This window comes from Pistacia vera, unplaced genomic scaffold, assembly GCF_008641045.1.
Source record: "Pistacia vera cultivar Batoury unplaced genomic scaffold, PisVer_v2 Contig342, whole genome shotgun sequence".
Lineage (NCBI taxonomy): Eukaryota > Viridiplantae > Streptophyta > Magnoliopsida > Sapindales > Anacardiaceae > Pistacia > Pistacia vera.
The window spans coordinates 1,085,032-1,109,915 of NW_022196160.1; the positions used below are offsets into that span (position 1 = coordinate 1,085,032).

Sequence of the window (24,884 nt, forward strand, 5' to 3'; positions counted from 1 at the left end):
ATGGATATGGAGAAATGTGTCCCTGGCCAGTATGGTTTGCTTTGTCCAGCTGTAGGTTGTGTTCTTTGAGTTCAATTTATGCGAATCAGGTTTCGTTTTGTTCAATTTATGGGAATCGGGTTTTGTTTTGTTCTCTTTGTGTTCCTTGAATGTCACGGTTTATGCACATGAGTTATGGACATTTTTTTGAGGTCTTGTAGATATAATTAACTTGCTGTGTAATGAGAATTGTACTAGAAAAAACAAATATCAATTTAAGAAACTGAGAGAGGCTAACCAAATTTGAGTTGCTTTGCTAAAAATTCGTGAGGATGACTTACTGTGATGTGTTGGTTCCATGAAGCTGCCGGTAGACTTGAACTTAATTCTTGATTAATTTCTTGATGTAGATATGCTTTTGAATCTTCGTTTTTCATTCCTTATCCAATCTTATGGATTAACAATAATGTTGGTTTTGTTGTTTTTCAGTGTTCTTTGTATATTAGTGCAATGGTGGTGATTCAGAGGAAAAAAGCTTGTCTGTTTACATCAGCCCTGATAGGTATGCTACCTATACCTCCCTTCTTTATAATTTCTTCTTTTCTGTTCTTAACAGATCACTACTTACCTCTCTGTTATTTTATTTATTTATTTTGGCAATTTCTGTGTGCTCAGAGTCACAGCTATATGGGTGTGTTGTCGTGCAAAATGTGAATGGAAAGGCTGCACGAGTGTAAGATATTCTTTGTCTCAGTTAGCTGAAATGTTTGCAGTTATATGTTTGCGAGTATTTTTATTTTGACTCTTAGATTGATGTTGCATCTACACTTGCAGGCGTTTGGAGACAGCACTTCATCACGTTCAAGTTTGAACAAAATTGCCCAAAAGAAGACAATAAGAGAAATCACAGAGGAGGGTCTGTGACTAGAGCCACTATGTGACCAGGTTCCTGGATTTTACCCTTTTTTTTTTTTTTTGTGTGTGTGTGATCTTTGGTCTGTTTTTGCAATTATTTTTTGGTTATGAGTTTAGTAAAAATAGTTTGATAGCTTAAGAATTCTGTTATTGGCTGTTTTCTATTGCACATGATTAATTTTCTTGTGCTGAATACAACTTTTATTTTTCATTCAAAACATGTTTTAGATGTTTGCTTGAGGGGCACTAGCCTCTCTACTGGTCTTTTCTTTTCCTCAAAAGTTGGTTTCTGGCAACTGTTGCTGTGTAGTTGCTGAAACTTACCTTTGTGCATTTCAATTTATGCATTCAAGCCATCAAGAAATGCTTTTTCTTGTTCATTTCTTATGTGTATACTATTATACGCATGGTTATTCGTATTATTCTCTCTCTCTCCCTCTCTCCATCTCTTTATTGAGTTTACGGGATTCGAGGCTTTCATTCTTGATCAGTTTATCATCTTTGTCTTGTGCATCAGTTTTGTAATAAAAATTTACATTTTGTCCAGTTTCAGCTTCGTCGCTATTTTGCCGAGCGAATGATAACATCAGAGACGCTATAGAGAAATCGTGTTATGCAGAAAAGATGTTGGAATAATGAGGTTTCCAACTATCTTGAACTATAAATCCTATGCTAGGATGCTGATGGCCTTTACTATGTCTAGACCACAAGAAAATAATTATTCTCATTTTGTTCTTGATAAATATTCAGTTTCTGTCCATAAAATTAAGAGGCAGAGCCTAGGAATAGTGTTTAAGTTCTAACAGGCCTCCTTATGTGCAAGGCTTGTGAATGGAACATGATCACAATCTCAACTATATATATATATATATATATAAGTTATGGAATGATTATGGAATATGTAAAAAAAATCTGAAGCCATATCGAAAAAGCGCAGATGGTGGTACATGGTTTTTGTTCATTTAAGCGATTAACTTTTGTTCCCATGTGACTTCCTCCAACATATGTTAAATTTGTTATTTCTTACCATTGTCTTTATCAGAGTTAAACTTTGTGAAAACCTGAAAAATAGTTAACAATTGTGAATAAAGTTATATTTCTGTTTAGAACAGTTGCTCAACAGGTTTCTTCATCATGCAATGTGAAGAAAGTGAAATTCTATTAGGCGCAGCTCCAAGTTAGCTTTCTTAATGTGACAAAAACTTACAATATGCCTAAAGGTGACACTATCTATCTAATTTTGTTACCAGATTGTTATTGCATTTACTTATCGGAAAAAGGGGAAGCTCCTAAATTGCAAATATCGGGACGTCATGAAGATATTTTGGCAGGTTTTATTAACTAATTTTTAATTAGATCCATGGAATGATTAAATGATGACTTAGAGTTCTACTACAAGTGCCTATTTGACAGTTGAATTTTAACATGAGATTACTAATTCCTCTTGGAGATCTCATTTGCTGTGAAGCCACATTATTGTAAAATTTACCTTTGACTGGTGCCAAATATATATGTAAACCATAAATTGGTTATTAATAAACCTGGTCAGTGGGATTTTCATGTACATAAAACTGAGTGAAGGTATAATATGTTGTTCAGTGAGTGTGCAGCCTTCATAACATTGAGTTTAAATTTGACTGCATGGAGATGGAGTAATTTTCATTTATCCATTCGACAGTTCCTTTTTCTGATTCTCATATTAATTCTTATGCTCTGAATGCTTATAGCGTGTGAACTCCACTAACCATTATTTAGATCAATTTTGTACTGATCTTCTATTTCAGGAAAAGGATACTGAAAAGGTATTTTATGGTTTGGATGATATAGAGGGAGAAAGTGATATCATCATTGTATGTCTTCCTCTCTGTTTTCTAAGAGTTTCTGCTAACTGTTAATCTGACCTCCGTACTTACAAATGTTGAACTCTTGGTTATAGGTTGAAGGTGAAATGGACAAGCTTTCAATGGAGGAAGCTGGCTTTCGTAATTGTGTCAGTGTTACTGATGGAGCACCTGCTCAGGTTTCCACAAAAGATTTGCCACCTGAAGACAAGGTTTGGCTGACTTGAAAATGTTGAGTCATGTCACTTTCATTATCTCATAAGTAATTGTTTTCATGGCTTGCTCACTTCTCTTGACAAGATCTTATAAAATGTAACAACTAAAGAAATGTCAACTAGGATCTTATAAACTGTAAACTTTAATTTACTAAGTTTGTAAATGAGCCATACATTTTTGTCTTTTATGGCTAAAACTTGCTATTTGCAACATTTTTCGGTGGTATGATCTGACGGACACTTCCCTGATGAAAATTTGGTGTGTTACACTTGAAACTCAATGCTTGTGCCTACCCCTGCCCAACATATGTATGGACAGTTGTGGCAAAACGCATCACCATTTTTTAAGTATATAGTAACATTTTGAGGGTTCACAATTTTTTTTTATGAAACCTAAACATTTCAAGCTTGATGATTTACTTACCCTTTGTTGTTTTCTACAAGCAAACAAGTATATCATCATAAATCAGTATTTAGATTTGATGTCATGAATGCACAAATGTGAGCATGTAAAACTGTTTGCATGTCTCTAATTTTTCAGAGTTTCATGTTTGACACCAGTGTTACGTCCAGATGCTATACTCATGTCCTTGTTTGTAGATAATAGGTTTATCTAATACATGGTCTGATTGTAACCTTTTCCCCTTAAGTGGTGGTTGCTTTATTTAAGCTTCACTTTGCTGAATTTGATCTTTTGTGATTGAGAAGGTCATACACATGGTATTTCTGAAGGCAAAAAAGTGGAGCACAAATAGAGATTCTCTCTCATCATTTGAGAAGATGTGTTTTCTGTGCACTTGCTAAAAATTCTGGATCTAATGCACTTTCTGTGTATTTTGTGAAGCTAGGACATTATGTATCTGTATCTTATGCATAATTTTTAAAATTTTCATATCAAACTTGGCATTTCGACAATGACTTTTTTGTCCATGTTTGGAAACATAGGATACTGGATATCAGTATATATGGAATTACAAAGAGCACTTGGATAAGGTAAACTTATTACATATGCATGCTTGACCCAATATGGAAATTTTTATTGGTTTTCCTCTCTTCATTGCTTGATCTTATTTCTTAAAAGCATAAATGAATCTTGAGGTTTCTTTCATTATCCTGGTAATTGATGGTGATATACCCAGTCAAGCCTTGGCTGAAGAGCTAGCACGCCATCTTGGAAAGCAGAGGTTTCAATTATAAATTAATTCCTTTCATGTGCTTCAGAAACTTGGGACTCTAATCAGTGATTAAGACCAAAATTTGATGAAGCCTGCTTATCAGTAGTCCAAAGTTTATAGCTTTTGCTTTAATTGGTGGTATCTAGGATTGTAAAGATAGCACTGAATTATCAAATTGGTGGTGCAAAATCTTGACGCAGTGAAACCTTAATGTAGGCAATATCTTTTGTAGTAACACTATAAACAGAAATTTTACTACAATAGTATACCTCGTCTACTGATAATCATCATGTTTGAGGTTTATAGTCTGAATTCTGTTTATATATTCCCCCAAAAGTAGTTTCCAAATACTTACAATTATCTCTTTATGTACTTTGTCGGTTTTCAGATGCTGGCGTGTCCAATGGCATAAGAAAGATGAGTTCTGTTGCTTCAATGATGCAAATGAGGTTTGATTCTTGTTTCCTCATTTCCTTTTCTGTTTTTCTTTCGAAGCAAGCAATAATGAAGTAGTTTGACCATATTTGGTTATGTCTACTAATCAACATCTTTGCCATCATCTAGCTTTTGTTCTGTACTTTCTCCAACTGGTATATAGAATTGATGATAGTTAAAAAATGACATTGCTTTCTCTCATTTATTATATATTCATCCATGAATTGTAATGTCCTCATTGTTTCACGGGCTTGGAATAAGAGGACTGGGATTAAAATAGCTGGAAAAAATTTAATAGTAACGTTTTTATTTTATTTTCTGTCAAAATCTGTAAAAGTTTTGTTTCTAAGGATGATCTGCAGGTGTTCTTACTACGGTGTTTGGTTTGTGGCCATAGGTTCTCATGTTTCTGGGTCGAGGTGCTCTGAAGGAAGTAATAGAAAATGTGGAGTTGCATCAGCTACAAGTTCCAGACCAAGCAAAAATGCAGTGTACATAAAGCTCATATGAAACACATTCAAAGAATTACAGGGTTTTGTTTCTTTCATTTCTCTTTTAAACATAGTATCCATTGTTGAAAGATCTTGGCAAAGCTTAAGGGCTGGCTGTGCCCAATTCATTGCAAAAAGACTACAAAACCTAAAATGATATTTGAAATTGTTAGGAGATCACATTGGAAACGATTGGAGGGATTAAGTGGTTTATAAGGAGTTGGACACCTTTGTTTGGTAAACCGGCTTTTCAAGATGAGTTTTACTCAACCATCTAGGCCCTCGACTCAAGGTTTAGGCACATTCTTATCAGAAATCAGCATAAGTTTACTGATAATGCTTTTATTGTTCATGCTTTTTCAGTTCAAATTCATGGTAAAGATATGCAGCAAATTACTACTAATGGATTTCATAACTTTTTTCCTTGGAATTTTTCATGGTAATTTGTAGCACAGATACTTCATCAAAAACCTGAAATCATGCATATTGAATCACGTTTTCTACTGCAAAATATAGCATTGAGAATTCACCGGATTAGTATCGTCGGAGATAAATATTTTAGACAGATTTAAAAACAATGAATAAGTTGATTGATTGTGTTAACGGTTTAATAACAATAATTCCACGCGGTGTAACTAAATAACAAAAATCCCTCTATGGTCTATAGGGATTTTGAAGTTCATAGTAATTATAAAATTATAGAATTCTCTTTGCCCTTAAGCTTATGGGGTCAAAATAAAAAGTGAAGGATAATTAGGTAAATATTTATTAACCTTTTATGTTAAAAGTTCAAGTGACATAATAACTGTGGGAGGATATATGTAATTTTTGAAATTTCAGGAGAAATTTTATTACTTGATTCAACCTTCAAGGGGTTAAGAAACCCCTTTTATTTAAGATTCAACCAATAAAAACATAATATGTATATATTTTATGTTTTTATCGGTTTTTTTGTTCCCCTTGCAATTTTGTACTAACAAATATTTTCATTTAAGAAAAAAATTGTTTTAAAAAAAAAAAGAGAAAATACAAAAAAAAAAAAAAGGAAGAGAATAAATAATTTTTTAATCAAAATTCTAAATTTTCATATAAAATGTGGGGCTCATGTTTTTCTCTTCTAACAAGCTTTTCATCTGTTCTCTCGTCTAAAATTTAAAAAAAGGGTAGCCGAGCAAATTTTTCACCATTTATTAGGCAAAGAAATGAAAACAGAATGCAAAATTTGTAAATGAAAGCAATTTAGACCCTACTTAGTAAATTTGTCTATAAACTCAAATTTACATATTTTATTAAGGTTGTTGTATAATACACGAATTATATGTCCAATCCGTATAATTCGTGAATTATATACGTATTATTGCCTAATTATTGCAGGCAAAAAAAAAAAAAAAAANTGGGTGGGGTATGACTAAAAAAGATTTTCTTTTCTCCTTCTCTTTTGGTTTTCCTTAGTTTTCTTCCACAGTTCTTCAAATCTTTAACAGTTCTTCATCGCTTTAACTCTCTTTTCTTCATCTCTTGAGTCTTGATCTCTTCTTCTCTTCTCTTTTTAACTCTCTTCTCAAAGGTCCAAGCTTCAAGTCCAAGACTTCAACTCTTCAAGCCTCACGGTCACGATACACATTTCTATACAAGTTTTAACATAATATTCCATTTAGTTTTGTTGTTTTGTATTGTATGGTTATAACAGTTTTTGTTTATACAAGTTTTAAACTTTTAATTTATAAAACTTTAAGTGTTAGCTTTTTAGAAATAGTTAGGCTATGTATATGGTATACCCATTACCCAATAATATGTAACAAGAAACAATGAAAATAATGAAATTCTATATTGATTTTAACCATGTGGTCTATAGAAAGTGTTAAAATTAGGATTGATATTACCATATTTTTCAAACCATATTATTGATAATGTGTTGTATTAAACCCGTATATACTAGGGTGTTCGGTTCCGGGTACCCTGTACTGTTTGAAGGAACCGAAACCGACGGTTCCGGTTCCTAAGTACCCAGAACTAGAACCTGTAACAATGGTTCCGGTTCTGGTTCTGGGTACCCTGTAAAATTACATGACCCCCCAAAATTTTTAAAAAGCGGCAAAAAAACCCTTAAAAACTTACAAATACCCTCCCACCTGGCACTTGTTAACAAAAATAAAATTACAAATTACAAACTCCATTACTTTGTAAATGTAGATTCTCAAAAGTCAAACCAACTTACTTTAAATGTTATGAAATATAAATATAAATGTATTCACATTAATTTTTCTACAAAAAGTTTCTATTAACCCCCCTAATCTTTAATTTTATTTTATACTAGTCTCGGTTCCTGGTTCCTGGTTCCAGTTCCGGACTATAGGAACCAAAACTGCGCAGTAATGGTTCCAAAAATTTGGAATCGGAACCTACCCATTGACAACTAGTTCTGGGTAGGAACCAGAACCAAACTCAGGGTACCTGTCGGTTCCGGTTCCGGTTCCAACCGGTTCTTTTGAACACCCTTAGTATACACTAATACCGTATTTTTTTCGCATATAAATTTTATGACCAAATTTTTACAAACGTATTTTTCACCATTTGCTGTATCATATCGTAGAATTCCTATACTTTTTTTTTACCATACCTGTATTTACTAACTAGGATTTCGACGCAGAACCATTTCCATTGATTAAAAATTTTTATATATGAATTATTAGGACACTACTCTGTTAACATTATCTGTCCAAATATATATTATATTATATTAGGAATTTATTTAAGATTTTATTTCATTTATATGTAACTACCAATAAGATAATTACAAAACTAAACCCATAAAATAAGGAAATACTTAATCTTGGAGTAGGCGCTAAGAAATTAATTAAATAATTACATAAATTAATACATATTAATCTTGGAAGCATAATTTTGTGTTATGTATCTGGAATCTTTTGAAATTGTGACCTCTAGTCTTTAACTCTTTGTACACTATGAGTGAAATATAAATGTTTGCTCTGGATTATGTAAAATTTGCGGGAGAACGACTTACACGTACCCAAGGTTTGTCGTAACGATAAGTTGGTACCCAAAAGGTTTTGAAACGACAAATAGGTACCTTCCGTTATGTTCGGTTAGTGATTTCTGTTTATTAATAGTGAAAAGACTAAAATGCCCTTAAAAGTTTGAATTTTAGTTTTTTATAAATTGAAAATTTTCTAAAAAACCCCATAGGTTTACAAATTTAACTAAATACCCCAATATATAAAAATTTTGTAAAATAACAAAAACACCCCTGCCACCCGCAGTGCCAGATTCCGGCCACCACCGCCAGAATCTGGCCGGAAAGTTGTGTTACGACACAGACCCGTCGGATCTGTGTCGTAACGCGTCGATCTGGCCTTTTCTGGCCAGATCCGTGGCTGATCTGGCCAGAAAAGGCCAGATCTGGCTGCTGCTTCGACGGCCAGATCTTGCCTTTTCCGGCCAGATCCGTGGCGGATCTGACCGGAAAGGGCCAGATCGGCACCTTACGACACAGATCCGAAGGCCAGATTCCGACGATGGTGGCTGGAATCTGGCACTGGGGGTGGTGGGGGTGTTTTTGTCATTTAACAAACTTTTTATATATAGGGGTGTTTAATTAAATTAGCAAATCTAGGGGGTTTTTTAGAAATTTTTAAATTTATAAAAAACTAAAATTGAAACTTTAAAGGGCATTTTAGTCTTTTTACTATTAATAAACAGAAATCACTAACAGAATATGACAGAAGGTACCTATTTGTCGTTTCAAAACCTTTTAGGTACCAACTTATTGTTACGGTAAACCGGTGTGCACAAGTCATTCGGCCAAAATTTGCTGCTAGCGTTGTTTGCTTTTATTTTTGTTGTGACATTGTGCTCCATATTTCTCGGGGCCTTGTTTTTTCACTAATAGGCTAGAGGGAAGATGTGAAGAACTCAAATAGCCACAAACTTGATCTTTGAAACTTATGACCTCTAGTCTCTAGTGACATTGCTGTTAGCTTTAGTTCGCATTTTCTGTTGTAGAGAGACCATTTTCGGATTTTTATTTTATTATTATTATTATTATTATTTTGGTTGCTTATATTGAAGGAAGGACCACTCCTTAAAAAAATATTTAAATGTAGAACAGAAAAGGCCACCCACTGTATTTTCTTGTGTATTTTTTATTTCTTAGATCATTAACAGATTTGGTTGATTGGCAGAGAATTGAATCAGTTTTATTGATTTTATGATAGATTACTCATTTTTTATTTTACTTCATTTAACTGCATTTTTTTTTTATGTGACAGATTTATTTTTGCTTGAGAACTGGATACTATGATGAAGCAAGAAATGTTGCCTTATCATCCCGTCCTTCAAATCAGTTTGCTCCTGTGGTACTGATTGTTCATTCCGTCAGTACATAATACCTTATAATCACTCCTTAATTGTTACTTCATTTTTGACAGCTTACAGAGTGGATTAACACTGGAGGTATGGTGCCTCCAGAGATTGCAGCTGCTGCTTCAGAAGAATGTGAAAAAATGTTCAGAATGGGTGATCGTGTGGGTCGACCTGCATATGACAAGAAAAAGTTGTTACTCTATGCTATCATATCTGGTTGTCGCAGGCAAATTGATCGCCTGCTTAGAGATATACCAACTCTATTCAATACTATAGAGGATTTCTTGTGGTTCAAATTGTCGGCTGTACGGGATGTACCCAGTGGAGCCTCATCTGTTATATTGAATGAGGGTCTGGCACCATACAGTTTGGATGATCTGCAGGCTTACCTAAATAAATTTGACCCTTCGTATTATACAAAGAATGGAAAGGACCCTCTTGTGTACCCATATGTTTTGCTCTTAAGTATTCAGTTGTTACCAGCTATCCTATACTTGTCAAAGGAAGCAGGAGATGAAGGATACAACATTGATGCTGTCCACATGTCAATTGTTCTGGCAGACCATGGGGTCCTTTATGAAGGTGCTGATGCTGGACAAAAACTGGGGTTAATGGATGCTTATGCAGAGGCATTCAGCATGATTAGGCAGTATGGGTCTGCATATCTACGTCTTGGTAATCTCCAGATTGCTTTAGAGTATTATGCACAAGCTGCTGCTGCAGTTGGTGGGGGACAGTTGTCATGGACTGGGAGAGCTAATGCCGATCAGCAAAGGCAGAAAAGCTTAATGCTAAAGCAACTTCTTACTGAGCTATTATTACGAGATGGTGGATTCTATCTTTTACTTGGTTCAAGAGGTGCTGGAGAGGAAGGTGAATTGAAACGATTTTTAACTGATTTCAAAGCAAGACAACAGTTTCTACTTGAAGCTGCTCGCCAGTGTCAGGAAGCTGGGCTGTATGACAAAGTAATTTTTCTACCCTTGCACTTTGATGTCTTTATTTTTGGATTGCATCTGAAATATTAAATAAGCATAATGAAGGATGAGTATCAACCAATTACTGGCAAGTCATATAGGTTAATAACTCTGACATTGTCTTTGATATTTGTGGTCATGTACTTCTAGCTCACACATTTTGTAGTCTCTCATTGTTTTATATGTTCTTTGGCCCTTTTTCAATTGTATCAAGTGTCTTGTTTACCTTTCTGGTAAATGTATGTTTTACTTAGTTTATGGGTTTGCTCCAACTACTTGTTTCCTCTAAATTTAGTTTTTTGTTTGACATTTTGGTGTTGCTTTTGTTTCTGACCGTTCATTTTATTACCAAAATTCAGTCAATAGAAATTCAGAAGAGAGTTGGGGCGTTTTCAATGGCACTGGATACAATTAATAAGTGTCTTTCTGAAGCAATTTGCGCCCTGTCACGTGGTAGATTGGATGGTGAGAGTCAGACTTCTAGCCTCATTCATTCTGGCAATGAGATTTTGGAGATGGACAAATATTATCCTGAAGTCAGGTTATTTACTACCTTCAATTTCCTTATATCAGTTTTAGCCAACTTTTTGTAGCAGTGGATACCTGATCCACTATCAAATTTATTTTTTTTCACGCATACATACGATAAGTTTCCTATAAAATAATAATAGTTACTACCTCCGTGTTTTCTAGTATTACAATCAGAGGCCTGTGATTTCGAAAATTATTCACAATCCAGCCCGGATGCAGATGACGTTTAAAATCCCTTATCATCTAAGGGGCAATTCTGTCTTTTGAAAGTTAAAATGACTGATTATCCTGAGACAAAAATTAGGTCCTGTATAATTTAGGAATATTACTGTCTTTTCAATATTAAAAATTAAATAAGATTATTCCTTTTTTGTTCTTTTCTTTTTTTATATTTCTTCTTGCTCACCCCTTTCTCTTCTCCACTTCCATACCCTTATTTTAAGTGTTCCCTTCAATCTTCTTAAGCCAAATAAATACCTTATTCATCCTTGATTCCAATAAATTAATACACAATAAGTTTTTTTTTTTTTTTTTTCATCCATTATAAATAGTTAAATACTAAAAAATATTAAATAAAAAAATGTGGAACATATCAGCTTAAACATGTTCCATATCTATTGTGTGGATATGTGTACAGTCTTAAGTTTGATTTCTCATCATTTAATTGTAATGTTGCGATTTTTAAAATGGATTGTGTCTGAGTAATTTTTCCAATAATTTAATAGTGAAGGAATGTTGAGAAGTTTATGATAGTATAGAATAAGATACTATATGAATTAATTGAAGAATTTATGTTTATGTGTGATATTTGTTTAAAAACTATAATACTGAATTAAATAAGAGAGAAAATAACGTATATATGTAACATATAAATTGATCATGATTTTTCAATTAATTGCAAGTATAACATTTTATTCCAAAGTTTTTGGGATCCTCACTTAAACTTTTAATTATTACATGTTCTATTTTGCATATAATGTTTCATAAAATCTTTGAATTTTGTCATAATAGATTAACATAATTTAGACATGGAACCATTTCCATTGATTAAAAAATTTTATATATGAATTATTAGGACACTACTCTATTAACATTATTTGTCCAGATATATATTATATTATATTAGGAATTTATTTAAGATTTTATTTCATTTATATTTAACTACCAATAAGATAATTACAAAACTAAACACATAAAATTAGGAAACATATTCATCGTGGAGTAGCCGCCAAGAAATTAATTAAATAATTACATAAATTAATACATATTAATGTCTAAATTATGGCAATAATCAAACTAAAATTGACACGAAACAAAAACACTAATATTCCATTTCTTGGAAAAGAAAATGGTTAGTCTCTAATACCTACAATACAAGTCAAGGGTTAATTAACTACCATCTAGGTCAAAATCTACAACAGAATAAAATAAATATGGTCATTAATAATAATAATAATAATCAGCCATTATTTGTTTCCAGCAGCTCATCAATGCTCTCAAAAATGGCTGATTTTGATTGAATTTCAGGATCATCTTTTAGGGTTTGCAGAATTTCTCTTCGAACCAAACACTTCTCTTCTGAGTACAATTTTTCTTGAATTATTGGAGATTCAAGAAGAGTTTGAAGTTCTTGAGATGGAAGTAATTCTTCTCTTTCCTGCATGCAAAAATATTGAAAGTTTTTAGAATTTTTTTCATAGCAAAACTTTTCCTCTTGAATTTATTTTTGTCATGGAATTCGATATTTGTTTGTGGACTCAAGGATACGTTTATAAGTCACACCTCCTAAACTAAAAGACATCTAATATATTTAATCTGATTGCCGTTATGTCTAAGTTACATGGTATGTTATGGCATTATTATTTGTATGTGTTATGTTATTTATGTTAATACTAATTATCATTCTGTACTGGCCACTTGAACGCCCAATGGAGGGATGGACAGGTAAAAGCCTATATAATGTTGTTGTGTCCCATGATTATCCCGAAGTAGTAAAAACCTATTAAGTAATAAGCGGGGATTCAAATGTTGTGCCATTACTAAGGTCATTGGATGTGTTTAACCCTATCAATCTTCTCTTGTATCTTAGATTTAAAAAGATCTTGTGAAAAGCTGCAACAAAATCTAATTCCTTCTTTTGTAGATGGAAATAGCATCCAACTTAATTCCTGGAATAATAAAAGACTTATTTGTGTGGAAAAGATTTTGTGAACAAAGACCTTTCCATCCTTGAAATGAGACTTTAGTGTGTGAAAAGACTTTAGGAACCTTGAGGCAAATGGTTTATCCTTCATTAATTTACTTGACGTTCTTTCAATTATGAGTTCAATTTAAGGAGAAAGAGATTTTTCTTTTCGTACGTAAAATATTTTCAAATTAAAACAGAGCAGGAGACAATTAAAAAGCACAAATTTTTAAGGTCCCGTTCGTTTACAAATTTTATGTTTTATTTTTTCCTAGAAAATTGCACAAAAAATGCTTCCATTAGAGATAGCCAAAGATATGACCATCGTTGATGGTTAACGACGGCCATTTCTTTGGCTGTCGCTGACGACCACATCTAGCTTTTTTTGGCCTAATCCACCATGGATCTGGTTAGAAAAGGTCAGATTGTTGAATTAACGGCCAATTCGATTGTTTTTAGGTTGTTGTGATAGATTTCGGCCACCACCGACGGTGGTTGCTGGAATTTGGCAATATAGGTGGGTGGGAGTTTTTTTGTTAATTTTTAAACCTTTTTTAGGGGTTGTTATTTAAATTAGTAAATTTAAAGGGTTTAAAAATAATTAATAAAATATAATATTATTTCCCCAAATAATAAAACAAACAGTTTATTTTGAAAATAGGAAAAATACTAAGATTGGGAATAGGTATGAAATAATAAAACCAGTTTTTATTCTATTTCACGACTGAACAGATTTGTACACGAGGATTTTGCTGCTTGTGGTCTTATCTACGAGACATCTCCAGCTATAGAAAGCTTGAGATGGAACTGTGACTAACACTGATTGTCTTGAAAAACAACACACCGTTCCCTTCTTTGTCTTCCGCCTTCCCTTAGCTTTCATGTGAGGCTAAGCCATGGGCTGTTGCCTAACCCTTTCATTCATTCACATCACTCGTTTTTCAACACTTACCAACATTTTCTTGAAAAAAAGTGTGTTTTCCTTCAAATATCTTTGAAAAATCAGAAAAACAAAAGACACCAAAATTCTAAAACAACAAACCGTCACTCCTTTCTTTGTCTCACGAGTTCAGTTTTGAGCTTCCATGCCAGATGAGCATGTCTAAAGTTCTAAAACGTTTTGAAAACCCACCAACACCCTCAATTAGTTCACACATTTGTTCAAACACTAAGAATGCTTTTTCTTCTTCAACAAGACTCTCATTCTTCATGTCTCTCGCTGAACCTTGAGAGCACCGTTCTTACACTCGTCTTTCTTCGTAATACGCCTCTTACAATCCTCTTCACACCTTCTTCCTGCTTTGGCTTAAATCCATTGATAATAGTAGTATAATCATCATCCTTTGACTCTCAAACCCAAAACCAAACCATGACTTCTCCTTAGTCCCAGGTTTTGTTTGTTTACGTGCTTTTTGTATTAGTCTATTATTCATTTAAAGGGATTTGTAAATTAATATCTCGTTGAGGATAGAGAAGGAGTAATTTATAGGTTTGAGTACATTTAAAGAGTGTCTGTGAAACTGATGTTTGTGTTTGTTTTGTGGTTCTTTCTGAGGATATAGTAATGCGCGTTGTTTGCGGCCGTTTGCATGTTTTTGACGATTACTTGAAGAGCTGGGGATGGATATGTAGAAATGTGTCCTGGCTAGTATAGTTTGTCTTTGTCCCAGCTGTAAGTTGTGTTCCTGTGTTCAATTTTGCGAATCGGGTTTTGTTTTGTTCAATTTATGGGATCGGGTTTTGTTTGTTTCTCTTGTTTTTCTGAATGTCATGGTTTATGCACATGATATGGACATTTTTTTGAGGTTTTTGTAGATATGAATTAACTGCTGTGTAATGTAATAATTGTACTAGAAAAAACCAATTACAATTAAGAAACTCCAGATGACTAACCAATTTGAGTTGCTTTACTACAATTCGCGAGATGACTTACTGTGATGTGTTGGTGCCATGAAGCTCTGCCGGTAGACTTGAACTAATTCTTGATTTAATTGTCTGATGTAGATCTGCTTTCAGATCTTCATGTTTCATTCTTATCAATCTTATGGATTAACACATAATGTTGGTTTTGTTGTTTTCATTGTTCTTTGTATATTAGGGCAATGGTGGTGATTCAGGAGGAAAAAGCTTGTCTGTTTACATCACCCTGATGGGATGCTACTATAGTTTCCTCCTTTAATTTCTTCTTTTCTGTTCTTAACAGATCATCACTTACCTCTCTGTTATTTTATTTATTTATTTTTTGGCAATTTCTATGTGCTCGCTATGTGGTGTTGTGTTGTGCAAATGTGAATGGAAAGGCTGCCGAGTGTAAGATATTCTTTGTAACAGTTAGCGAAATGTTTGCAGTTATATGTTGGTGAGTATTTTTATTTGACTCTTAGATTGATGTTGCATCTACACTTGCAGGCCTTTGGAGACAGCACTTCATCACGTTCAAGATTGAACCACATTGCCCAAAGAAGACAATAAGAGAAGTCACAGAGGAGGGTCTAGACTAGAGCCACTATGTGACCAGGTGCTGGATTTTACCTTTTGTTTTGTGTGTGATCTTTGTTCTGTTTTGCAATTATTTTTTTGTTATGAGTTGTAAAAATTGTTTGATAGTGATGGAACTCCCTATAAAACAGAACCACAGCAATGCACACACAGCACACAACATAGGAAATGCACAAGTGAAGAAATGGAGGTTTATATAATGGAAGCTAAGATAGGAAAAACAGCACAACTACAAGAAAAAGAAAGATCAACAGATTCCAGCAATTCGAGGAGTGGGGACCTCCAAGACCACCAATGATTAATATATTCTAGATATCCTCCCTCCTCACTTCATCTCTTAATAGTCATTCTTTAAAAAACTGTCAGCCATGTGTCCTTTTCTATAACAAACTTCCCCTGTATGTGTCCCTTCCCACACAGAATTCCCCTGCTAATCCCCCTCCTTGCCCACGTCAATATCCTTTACTGGACCCTCACTTATTGTACCCTTGCCCCTCTTCCTTCCTTGCCCTTGGACTTATAGACCTTACGTATGGGGGGTCTAACAATACCCCTCCCTTGACGTGCCACCTTGTCCCCAAGGAGGAATTAGGAAACTGAGTATTGATGACCTCAAAAGATTCCCAGGTGGGTCAAAAGTAGGCAGGTCTTCCATTTGATAGTACCTCAGTGGAGCCATCTATCAGATTCTGCACATCCAACACTGCCTCGGGTTGAACCTGAAGTTCAGGTCTTTTGTGAGACCAGATGGTAGGGGTCTATACAGGGAATGAACTATGGAGGCAGAGCTTCAATTGGGATACGTGAAAAACGGGGGATGCGTGTGCTATGGGTAGTTCTAACTTGTATGTCCTGACCAATCTTTTGACCACTTGGAAGGGTCCATAGAACCGGGGCTCAATTTTTCATTCAACCGTGTGGCTAGAGATTTAAACTGTATGGCTGAAGCTTGAGATAACAATCTCCTGGAGAAAACTGGATGTCTCTTCGGTGGCTGTCACGCTTGGTTTTCATATGAGCTTGTGCGACTTCCAGGTTATGTTAAGGTCTGAGAAGGGCATTGAGTTCTTGATCTGCTGATTACTTCCCTCGACCGCAGAGGGTAATCGGAGAGTTTAAGGAGAGTCGAGGGTCCCTCGGCTGTACAATGCTTTAAAGGGCGTCATCTTAGTGGATGGATGATAAGGTCGTATTGTACCAGAATTCAGCCCATGATAACCAGTTGGGCCATTGGACGGGCTGTGAGCTGCAGAAACAGCGGAGGTAAGTCTCCAGACACCGGTTCACCACTTCGCTTTGGCCAATCCGTTTGGGGATGGTAAGCCGAGCTGAATTCAGAGTTGTACCTGACATTTTGAAAATTTCTGCCAAAATTACGCATAAACAATTCTGTCCCTATCTGAGATGATGGTTAGGGAACCCTGAAGCTTTACTATTCCTTGATGAAAACTAAGGCTACCTCCTTGGGTGTTAAGGGTGTGACAGAAGTATGAAATGGCTGTATTTAGTCAAACGGTCCACTACAACCAGTATGTGTCAAACCCTTTCGTTCTTGGGAGCCTCCGATGAAATCCATTGTCAAATCATCAAATGCCTGAGCCGGAATCGGAAGTGGTTGAAGTAGCCCTGCGGGCTTCAAGGCTAATGTTTATTAACCTGGCAGCATGGTGCATTTTTTGGACAAAGTCCTGGACAGCTGTCTTCATACTGCCCAGTTAAGCCACATTGGACACCCTTTGTATGTCCGAAAAAAACCCGAATGGCCTCCTGATGGATGAATGGAGTTCAGTCAGTAGCTTTGAACAAACGAGAACCTCTAGGTAACACTAACTTGTCTTTGTACATGAGACACCCATGGTGGAGTTTATAATGTGGTCGGCTGTTAGAGTCCAAAACCAATGCTTGAATCAACTGCCGTAGCTTGGGGTCCTGGTGGGCTTCGTTGGCTAAGTCCTCATACTCCAAAAAACCTGAATTTTGACAAGGACGATAATTCTTGGTTCCGTCTCGCCTAGATAGTGCATCCGCTACCTTATTTGTGGCGCGGGTAAATACTGAATGTCAAAGGAATACCCCATCAACTGGACAACATTTCTGCTGTCAGGTGTTTAATCCGCTGATCCTTGAGGAATTGAAGGCTTCGCTGGTCGTTCGAATGATAAACTTCTGCCCAATAGATACGGACTCAATTTTGCACAGCGAAAACCACCGCCATGAGTTCTCTTCATAAACGATTTTGTTTAGCTGAGGGAGAGTGCTTTACTTAGGGTACGTATGGGTCGCTTGTGTTGCACCAAAACACTCCCATACATTGGTCTGAAGCATCCGTCTGGATCTCGAATGGAAGGCTGAAATCTGGGGCTGCAACTACTGGAATGAGCCATAGCCTCTTTAAGGCGTGAAAAGCCTGCTGCGCCTCTTATCCCAATTAAAAACCGTTTTTCTCAAGAGCCGTTGGGTGTGGTTGGCTATGTTGCCATACCTTTAACAACTGCGATAATATCCGTTAAACCCAAGAAGCCGCGGAGACTTTTAACATTGGTGGTGAGGCCAGGAAACCATAGCTGCAATTTTTTGTGGCAGCCTCCACCCCTGTGCTGAAATAGGTGCCCCAGGTATTCCAGTCTAGGCTGTCCGAATGAGTATTTTTTCCAATTTACCACCACGTTATTGTCACCCAAGATTTGAAGGACTTGTCAAGGTGTTAAGGTGGTTCTCCAAGTCACTACTGTAATCAAGATATCATCAAAGAAAACCAATACGAACTTACGTAAAACTTTGAAAATAGTGTTCATAAGTTATTGAAATGTTGAAGGAGCGTTGGTCAACCGCGAAGGGCATTACCAAGAACTCGTAATGGCCCTCATGAGTCCAGAAAGCTGTTTGGGGATGTCTTCGTCCTTGATCCTAATTTGATGTATCCGGATGGAGATCCAGTTTAGAGAAGATTGTTGCACCGGCTAGTTCGTCCAATAGTTCCTCGATGGTCGGAATGGGAAACTTGTCGGGGACTATTATCTTGTTGAGGGCCTGTAATCCACACAAACCTCCAGCTCCCATCTTTTTCTTGACTAACAACACCGGCTGGCAAACGGGCTGGTACTTGGTTGGATGATGACGGGCTGCTAACATTTCCTAATATTTCTCAATTTCATTTTTTGGAAATATAGCTCCATATGGTCTAAGGTTGGGTGTTTGGGCTCCTTCCTTAAGGTTTATGGCATGGTCATGGGGACGGTGTGGAGGAAGTTTAGAGGGCTGGTCGAAGAGATGCCGATATCTCCAAAACTCCTGAACTTGCGGGTTGATGTCTTCGTCTATGTGGCTGGCTTTTCTTCGATTGTACAACATTCTACCAGAATCCCTCCTCCTGTACTGTTGATGGAGCGTAGCATCGAATTTCAAGGATACACCGACTTTATCAGAGACGGGTCCCCTTGCAAACTGACCCTAACCCTTTCCAATTCAAATCTCATAGTCAATTTCTTCAATTGGCGCACACGTCCCCTAAGGAACTCAACCACGTAATCCCCAAAATCACATCAGCACCCCCAACTGGAAAAGAAAGAAATCCGTTAATCTGTACTCTTGCACGTTCAGATGAATCTGTCGGCACACCCTTCCCCTTTACTGTTACTCCATTCCCTATCATCACCCAAATCGCTTCCCTTTTTCCACTGTAAGCCCAACCTCTCTCCAGATCCTGTGAAATAAAGTTGTGGGATGCCCCACTATCAACCAGCACCACCACCTCACTCTTACCAATTGTCCTCTGACCTTCAAGGTGTGATCTGATGTGATCCACTATGGAGTTCATAGACAGCGCTACATTGTCACTCTCTGGGCTAGGAAAATCATCATTTTCCCATGGGTTTTCAGCTGTCTCCTCACTGTCATCTTCCAAAAGCTAAAATCTGCAGGGACTTACTTCGATACGCGTGATTAGGGTGAATTTTTCGTCACTTTAAGCAGAGGCCTTTTCACGTTTACTCTGGAGCTCGCCTCAGTCAGCCGCCGGAAACCGCCACTTGATCCTGCTTAAGCTCGTCGTTCCTATTTCTGAGCCTTTCGCGTCTATCGGGTGTCGTGAATCGCGAGATGACGCGATCTGATTTGTTTCAGGTGATTTTGCTGCGTTGGGCCACCAGACGGGTCGGGTCGAATCCGATTGAGTTGCTAGCTTGGGTGGGTTGGTCCACCATGTCTGACGAGTTGGGTCTGGGCTGTTGGACACCCTTGAATAATTTTCCCTGGTGCCTTGGGCCTTAAATGTTTTGGGCCTCCACTTTTCCTTACCCAATTTTTTTTTCCACGGTGGGCCGTTAATGACCTCTTGAAGTGAATTAGGCCTTAACACTCTCAACTCAGCCTAATTCTTCCCTAAGCCCATTTATGAAAACCCCCATTAACAATTCTTCTCCAAATCCTTGAACGGAGCTGTAAGGGCTTCAAATCTCCTGTATTAGTCCAGTGGAGCCTGTTTAGTGCCACTAGGGCCTCATGTGCAGACCCTTGAAAGATGGTCTGAATCTTGCGATTAGAGTAGCCTTGAGCTCTTCCATGTCTTGAAGGGATCTCGTCCTTCTACCCACTGGTAACCAGTTTAGTGCACTGCCCTCTATGCAAACAGCGCTGCCTCCACCATCTCCGATGGTCCATATTGTTGATAGCGAAGTATCGGTCGGCGCGAAAGTCCATCCAAAAGGGTCCTCCCCACTGAAGATTGGAAGCTCCAGCTTCCTGGATTTCCTTCCCCTTTTCCACTGTCCCCCCCTGTGTCTTGTTCATGTTCACACCAATCACCTGAATCTGCATTTCGGAAGATGACTGGTGCTCTCTTTTTCTGGTAACGTTTCTCCTCTCTCTCCTCTCTCAACCTCAACAACTCTCTCATCTCGGCCAAGTATTCCTTAAGACTCCCCACTTAGTTTTGATGAACTCATATCTTCTTGAACTGATTTCATCTCTTTTTCCATATTATCCATCCTATTATCCTTTTTATTTGACCATTCCCCAGTGTTAAATTGATGGCAACACAGCTCTGATACCAATCTGATGGAACTCCCTGTAAAAAGAACCACAACAATGCACACATAGCACACAAACACAGGAAATGCACAAGTGAAGAAATGGAGGTTTATATTAATGGAAGCTAAGATAGGAAAAATAGCACAACTACAAGAAAAAGAAAGATCAATAGATTCCAGCAATTCGAGGAGCTGGGACCCTCCAAGACCAGCCAATGATAATATTTCTAGATATCCTCCCTCCTCACTTTCATCTTCTTAAATAGTCATTCTTCAACAAACTGTCAGCCAGGTGTCCTTTTCATAACAAACTTCCCTGTACGTGTCCCTTTCCACAACAGAATTCCCCTGCCTAATCCCCCTCCTTGGCCACGTCAACATCCTCTACTGGACCCTCACTTATTGTACCCTGCCCCTCTTCCTTCCCTTGCCCTTGGACTTATAGACCTTACGTATGGGGGGTTTAACAGATCTTAAGCATTCTGTTATTCGCTGTTTTCTATTGTACATGATTAATTTTCTTGTTTCTAATACAACTTTTATTTTCATTCAAAACATGTTTTAGATGTTTGCTTGAGGGGCACTAGCCTTCTACTGGTGTTTTCTTTCCTCAAAAATTGGTTTCTGGCAACTGTTGCTGTGTAGTTGCTGAAGCTCCCTTTGTGCATTTCAATTTATGCTTTCAAGCCATCAAGAAATGCTTTTTCTTGTTCATTTCATAAGTGTATACTATATATGCATGGTTATTCGTATTATCTCTCTCTCCCTCTCTTTATTGAGTTTACAGGATTCTGAGGCTTTGATTCTTGATCAGTTTATCATCTTTGTCTTTTGCATCAGTTTTTTAATAAAAAATTTACATTTTGTCCTGTTTCAGCTTAGTCGCTATTTTGCCAAGCGAATGATACATCAGAGACGCTACAGAGAAATCGTGTCATGCAGAAAGATATTTGAGTAAGATGTTGGAATAATGAGTTTCCAACTATCTTGAACTATAAATCCTATGCTAGGATGCTGATAGCCTTTACCATGTCTAGACTACAAGAAAATAATTATTCTCATTTTGTTCTTGATAATATTCAGTTTTTGTCCGTAAAATTAAGAGGTAAAGCCTACGAATAGTGTTTAAGTTCGACAGGCCCTCCTATGTGCAAAGGCTTGTGAATGGGCACATGATCACAACCACAACCACACTATATCTATATATATATATAATCTGAAGCCATATTGAAAGAGGGCAGATGGTGGTACATGGTTTTAATTCATTAGCAGTTAACTTTTGTTCACATTGACTTCCTCCAACATACGTTAAATTTGTTATTTCTTACCATTGTCTTTATCAGAGTTAAACTTTGTGGAAAACCTGAAAAATAGTTAACAATTGGAATAAAGTTATTTCTGTTTAGAACAGTTGCTCAACAGTTTTCTTCATCATGCAATGTGGAAGAAAGTGAAATCTATTAGGCGCAGCTCCAAGTTAGCTTTCTTAATGTGACAAAAACTTACAATATGCCCAAATGTGACACTATCTAATCTAATTTGTTGCCAGATTGTTACTGCATTTACTTATCGGAAAAGGGGGGAAGCTCGTAAATTGCAAATATCGGGACATCATGAAGATATTTTGGCAGGTTTTTATAACTAATTTTTAATTAGATCAATGGAAGATTAAATGATGACTTAAGAGTTCTAATACAAGTGCCTTTTAGACAGTTGAATTTTAACATGAGATTACTAATTCCTCCTGGAGACATTTGCTGTGAAGCCACATTATTGTAAAATTACCTTTGACTGGTGCCAAATACATATTAAACCATAAATTGGTTATTAATAAACCTGGTCAGTGGGATTTTCATGTACATAAAACCGAGTGGAGGTATATTCTGTTGTTCAGTGATGTGCAGCCCTCATAACATTGAATTTAATTTGACTGCATGGAGATGGAGTAATTTTCACTTATCCATTGGACAGTTCCTTTTTTGATTCTCATATCACTTCTATACTCTGAATGCTTATGCGTATGAACTCTACTAACCGTTATTTAGATCAATTTGTACTGATCTTATTTCAGGACAAGGATACTGACAAGGTATTTTATGGTTTGGATGATATAGAGGGAGAAAGTGAAATCATCATTGTATGTCTTCCTCTTTATTTTCGAGAGTTTCTGCTAACTGTTAATTGACCTCCGTACTTACCAATGTTGAACTTTTGATTATAGGTGTTGAAGGTGAAATGGACAAGCTTTCAATGGAGGAAGCTGGCTTTTGTAATTGTCAGTGTTCTAATGGAGCACCTGCTCAAGTTTCCACAAAAGATTTGCCACCTGAAGACAAGGTTTGGCTGACTGAAATGTTGAGTCATGTCACTTTCATTATCTCAAAGTAATTGTTTTCATGGCTTGCTTACTTCTCTTGACAAGATCTTATAAATGTAACAACCAAGAAATGTCAACTAGGATCTCGAATCTCAAGTTTCAACTATGCAATATAAGAAACTACCTTATCAAAGAGAATCTCTTTTCAACACTACCTCAAAAATTTACATGTTTATGCATATTGCCTAGGGGATTATATGAATAATTTTTAAGGTCAATTATTAGCATGTCCTGTCATCAACACAATTTAGGTCTAATCATTGAAAGTATCCTTTAGTCCCATGTGAGTTACATTTCTATAATTGAAGTAATTTAAACTTTCATTTACTAAGTTTGTAATGAACCATTCATTTTTATCTTTATGGCTAAAACTTGCTATTTGCAAACATTTTTCAGTGGTATGATTTGGGGACACTTCCCTGATGAAAATTTGGTGTGTTCACTTGAAACTTATTGCTTGTGTCTACCCTGTCCAACATATGTATGGACAGTTGTGGCAAAACGCATCACCATTTTTTAACAAATTTTTTTTTTTTTTTAATATGAAACCTAAACATTTCAAGCTTGATGATTTACTTACAAGCAAACAAGTATATCATCATAAATCAGTATTTGATTGATATCATAAATGCACAAATGTGAGCATGTACAACGTTTGCATGTCTCTAATTTTCGGAGTTGCATGTTTGGCACCAGTGTTATGTCCAGATGCTATACTCATGTCCTTGTTTGTAGATAATAGGTTTATCTATACATGGTCTGACTGTAACCTTTTCCCCTTAGGTGGTGATTGCTTTATTTAGCTTCATTTTGCTGCATTTGATTCTTTGTGATTGAGAGGGTCATATATATGGTATTCCTGAAGGCAAAAAGTGGAGCACAAATAGAGATTCTCTCTCATATTGAGAACATGTGTTTTCTGTGCACTTGCTAAAAATTCTGGATCTAATGCACCTTCTATGTATTTTGTAAAGCTAGGACACTAAATATCAGTATCTGTGGAACTGCAAAGAGTAACTTAAAAAGGTTGGTATGATAGGCTTTCTTTACTTTCAGTTGTGGCTAATATAAACATATAAAGGCATTGGTTTTAAAGATGTTGGTATTGACAGGCATCATGCATTATACTAGCCACTGATGGGGATTCCCTGGACAAGCCTTAGTTGAAGAACTTGCACGCTGCCAGTGGAAAAGAAAGGTCTATATTGTCAAGATGCACTGATGTATTTGTGTACCATTAGTCTCTCTTTAGGCAATCTTCTAATCAGTTTTTATATCTATGGCAGATGCTGGCGAGTCAAGTGGCCAAAGAGCTATGAGGTTAATCATTTTAAAGACGCAAATGAGGTCGATATCAATGTCTTTATATATAAAAGTGAGATACATATGTTGAAAAACTAATGTATTATCTTCTATAAGAAAAAAAAAATTTAGATATGTTTGTCCGTCTTGCTTGTAGCTTATGTGTCTACCAAGCAGGGAAGTTATCTTTTGTTTGCATAATTTCTGCGTTTTTTTCCCAGGTATTGATTGTAAATGATTCTAGATCAAGTGGATTAGTGATAAAGGCGTGCATGTTGTTGCCAATGCATAAGGTTGTGTTTCATTGTAGACATCGTTATATTAGTTGGTAATCTGGAGTTGTTTTGCTACAACATTTTGTTTAGATCATTACCTCAACAAATAACAATTTTTTATATGATGCTCACAGGTACTTATGTATCTCAGACCACAAGTACTGAAGGAAGTAATGAGAATGCCGTTGTACCCTATAAGTGGATTATACAACGTTAGAGATTACTTTGATGAAATTGATGCATACTATCATCAGCAGCCAAGGTGTAGAAAATGATT

General features: G+C 36.3%; 1 protein-coding gene and 1 pseudogene across 1 annotated transcript; both read left to right on the plus strand.

The window, feature by feature from the left end:
• LOC116138624 lies at positions 1-24,882 on the plus strand (annotated as a pseudogene).
• On the plus strand, positions 6,815-11,004 carry LOC116138559 (nuclear pore complex protein NUP93A-like). Its single transcript, XM_031424275.1, has 4 exons — positions 6,815-6,823; positions 9,341-9,427; positions 9,500-10,402; positions 10,771-11,004. The coding sequence occupies exons 1-4, from the start codon at positions 6,815-6,817 to the stop codon at positions 11,002-11,004; spliced, it is 1,233 nt and encodes a 410-aa protein (XP_031280135.1).
• Positions 24,883-24,884: the final 2 nt, after the last annotated feature.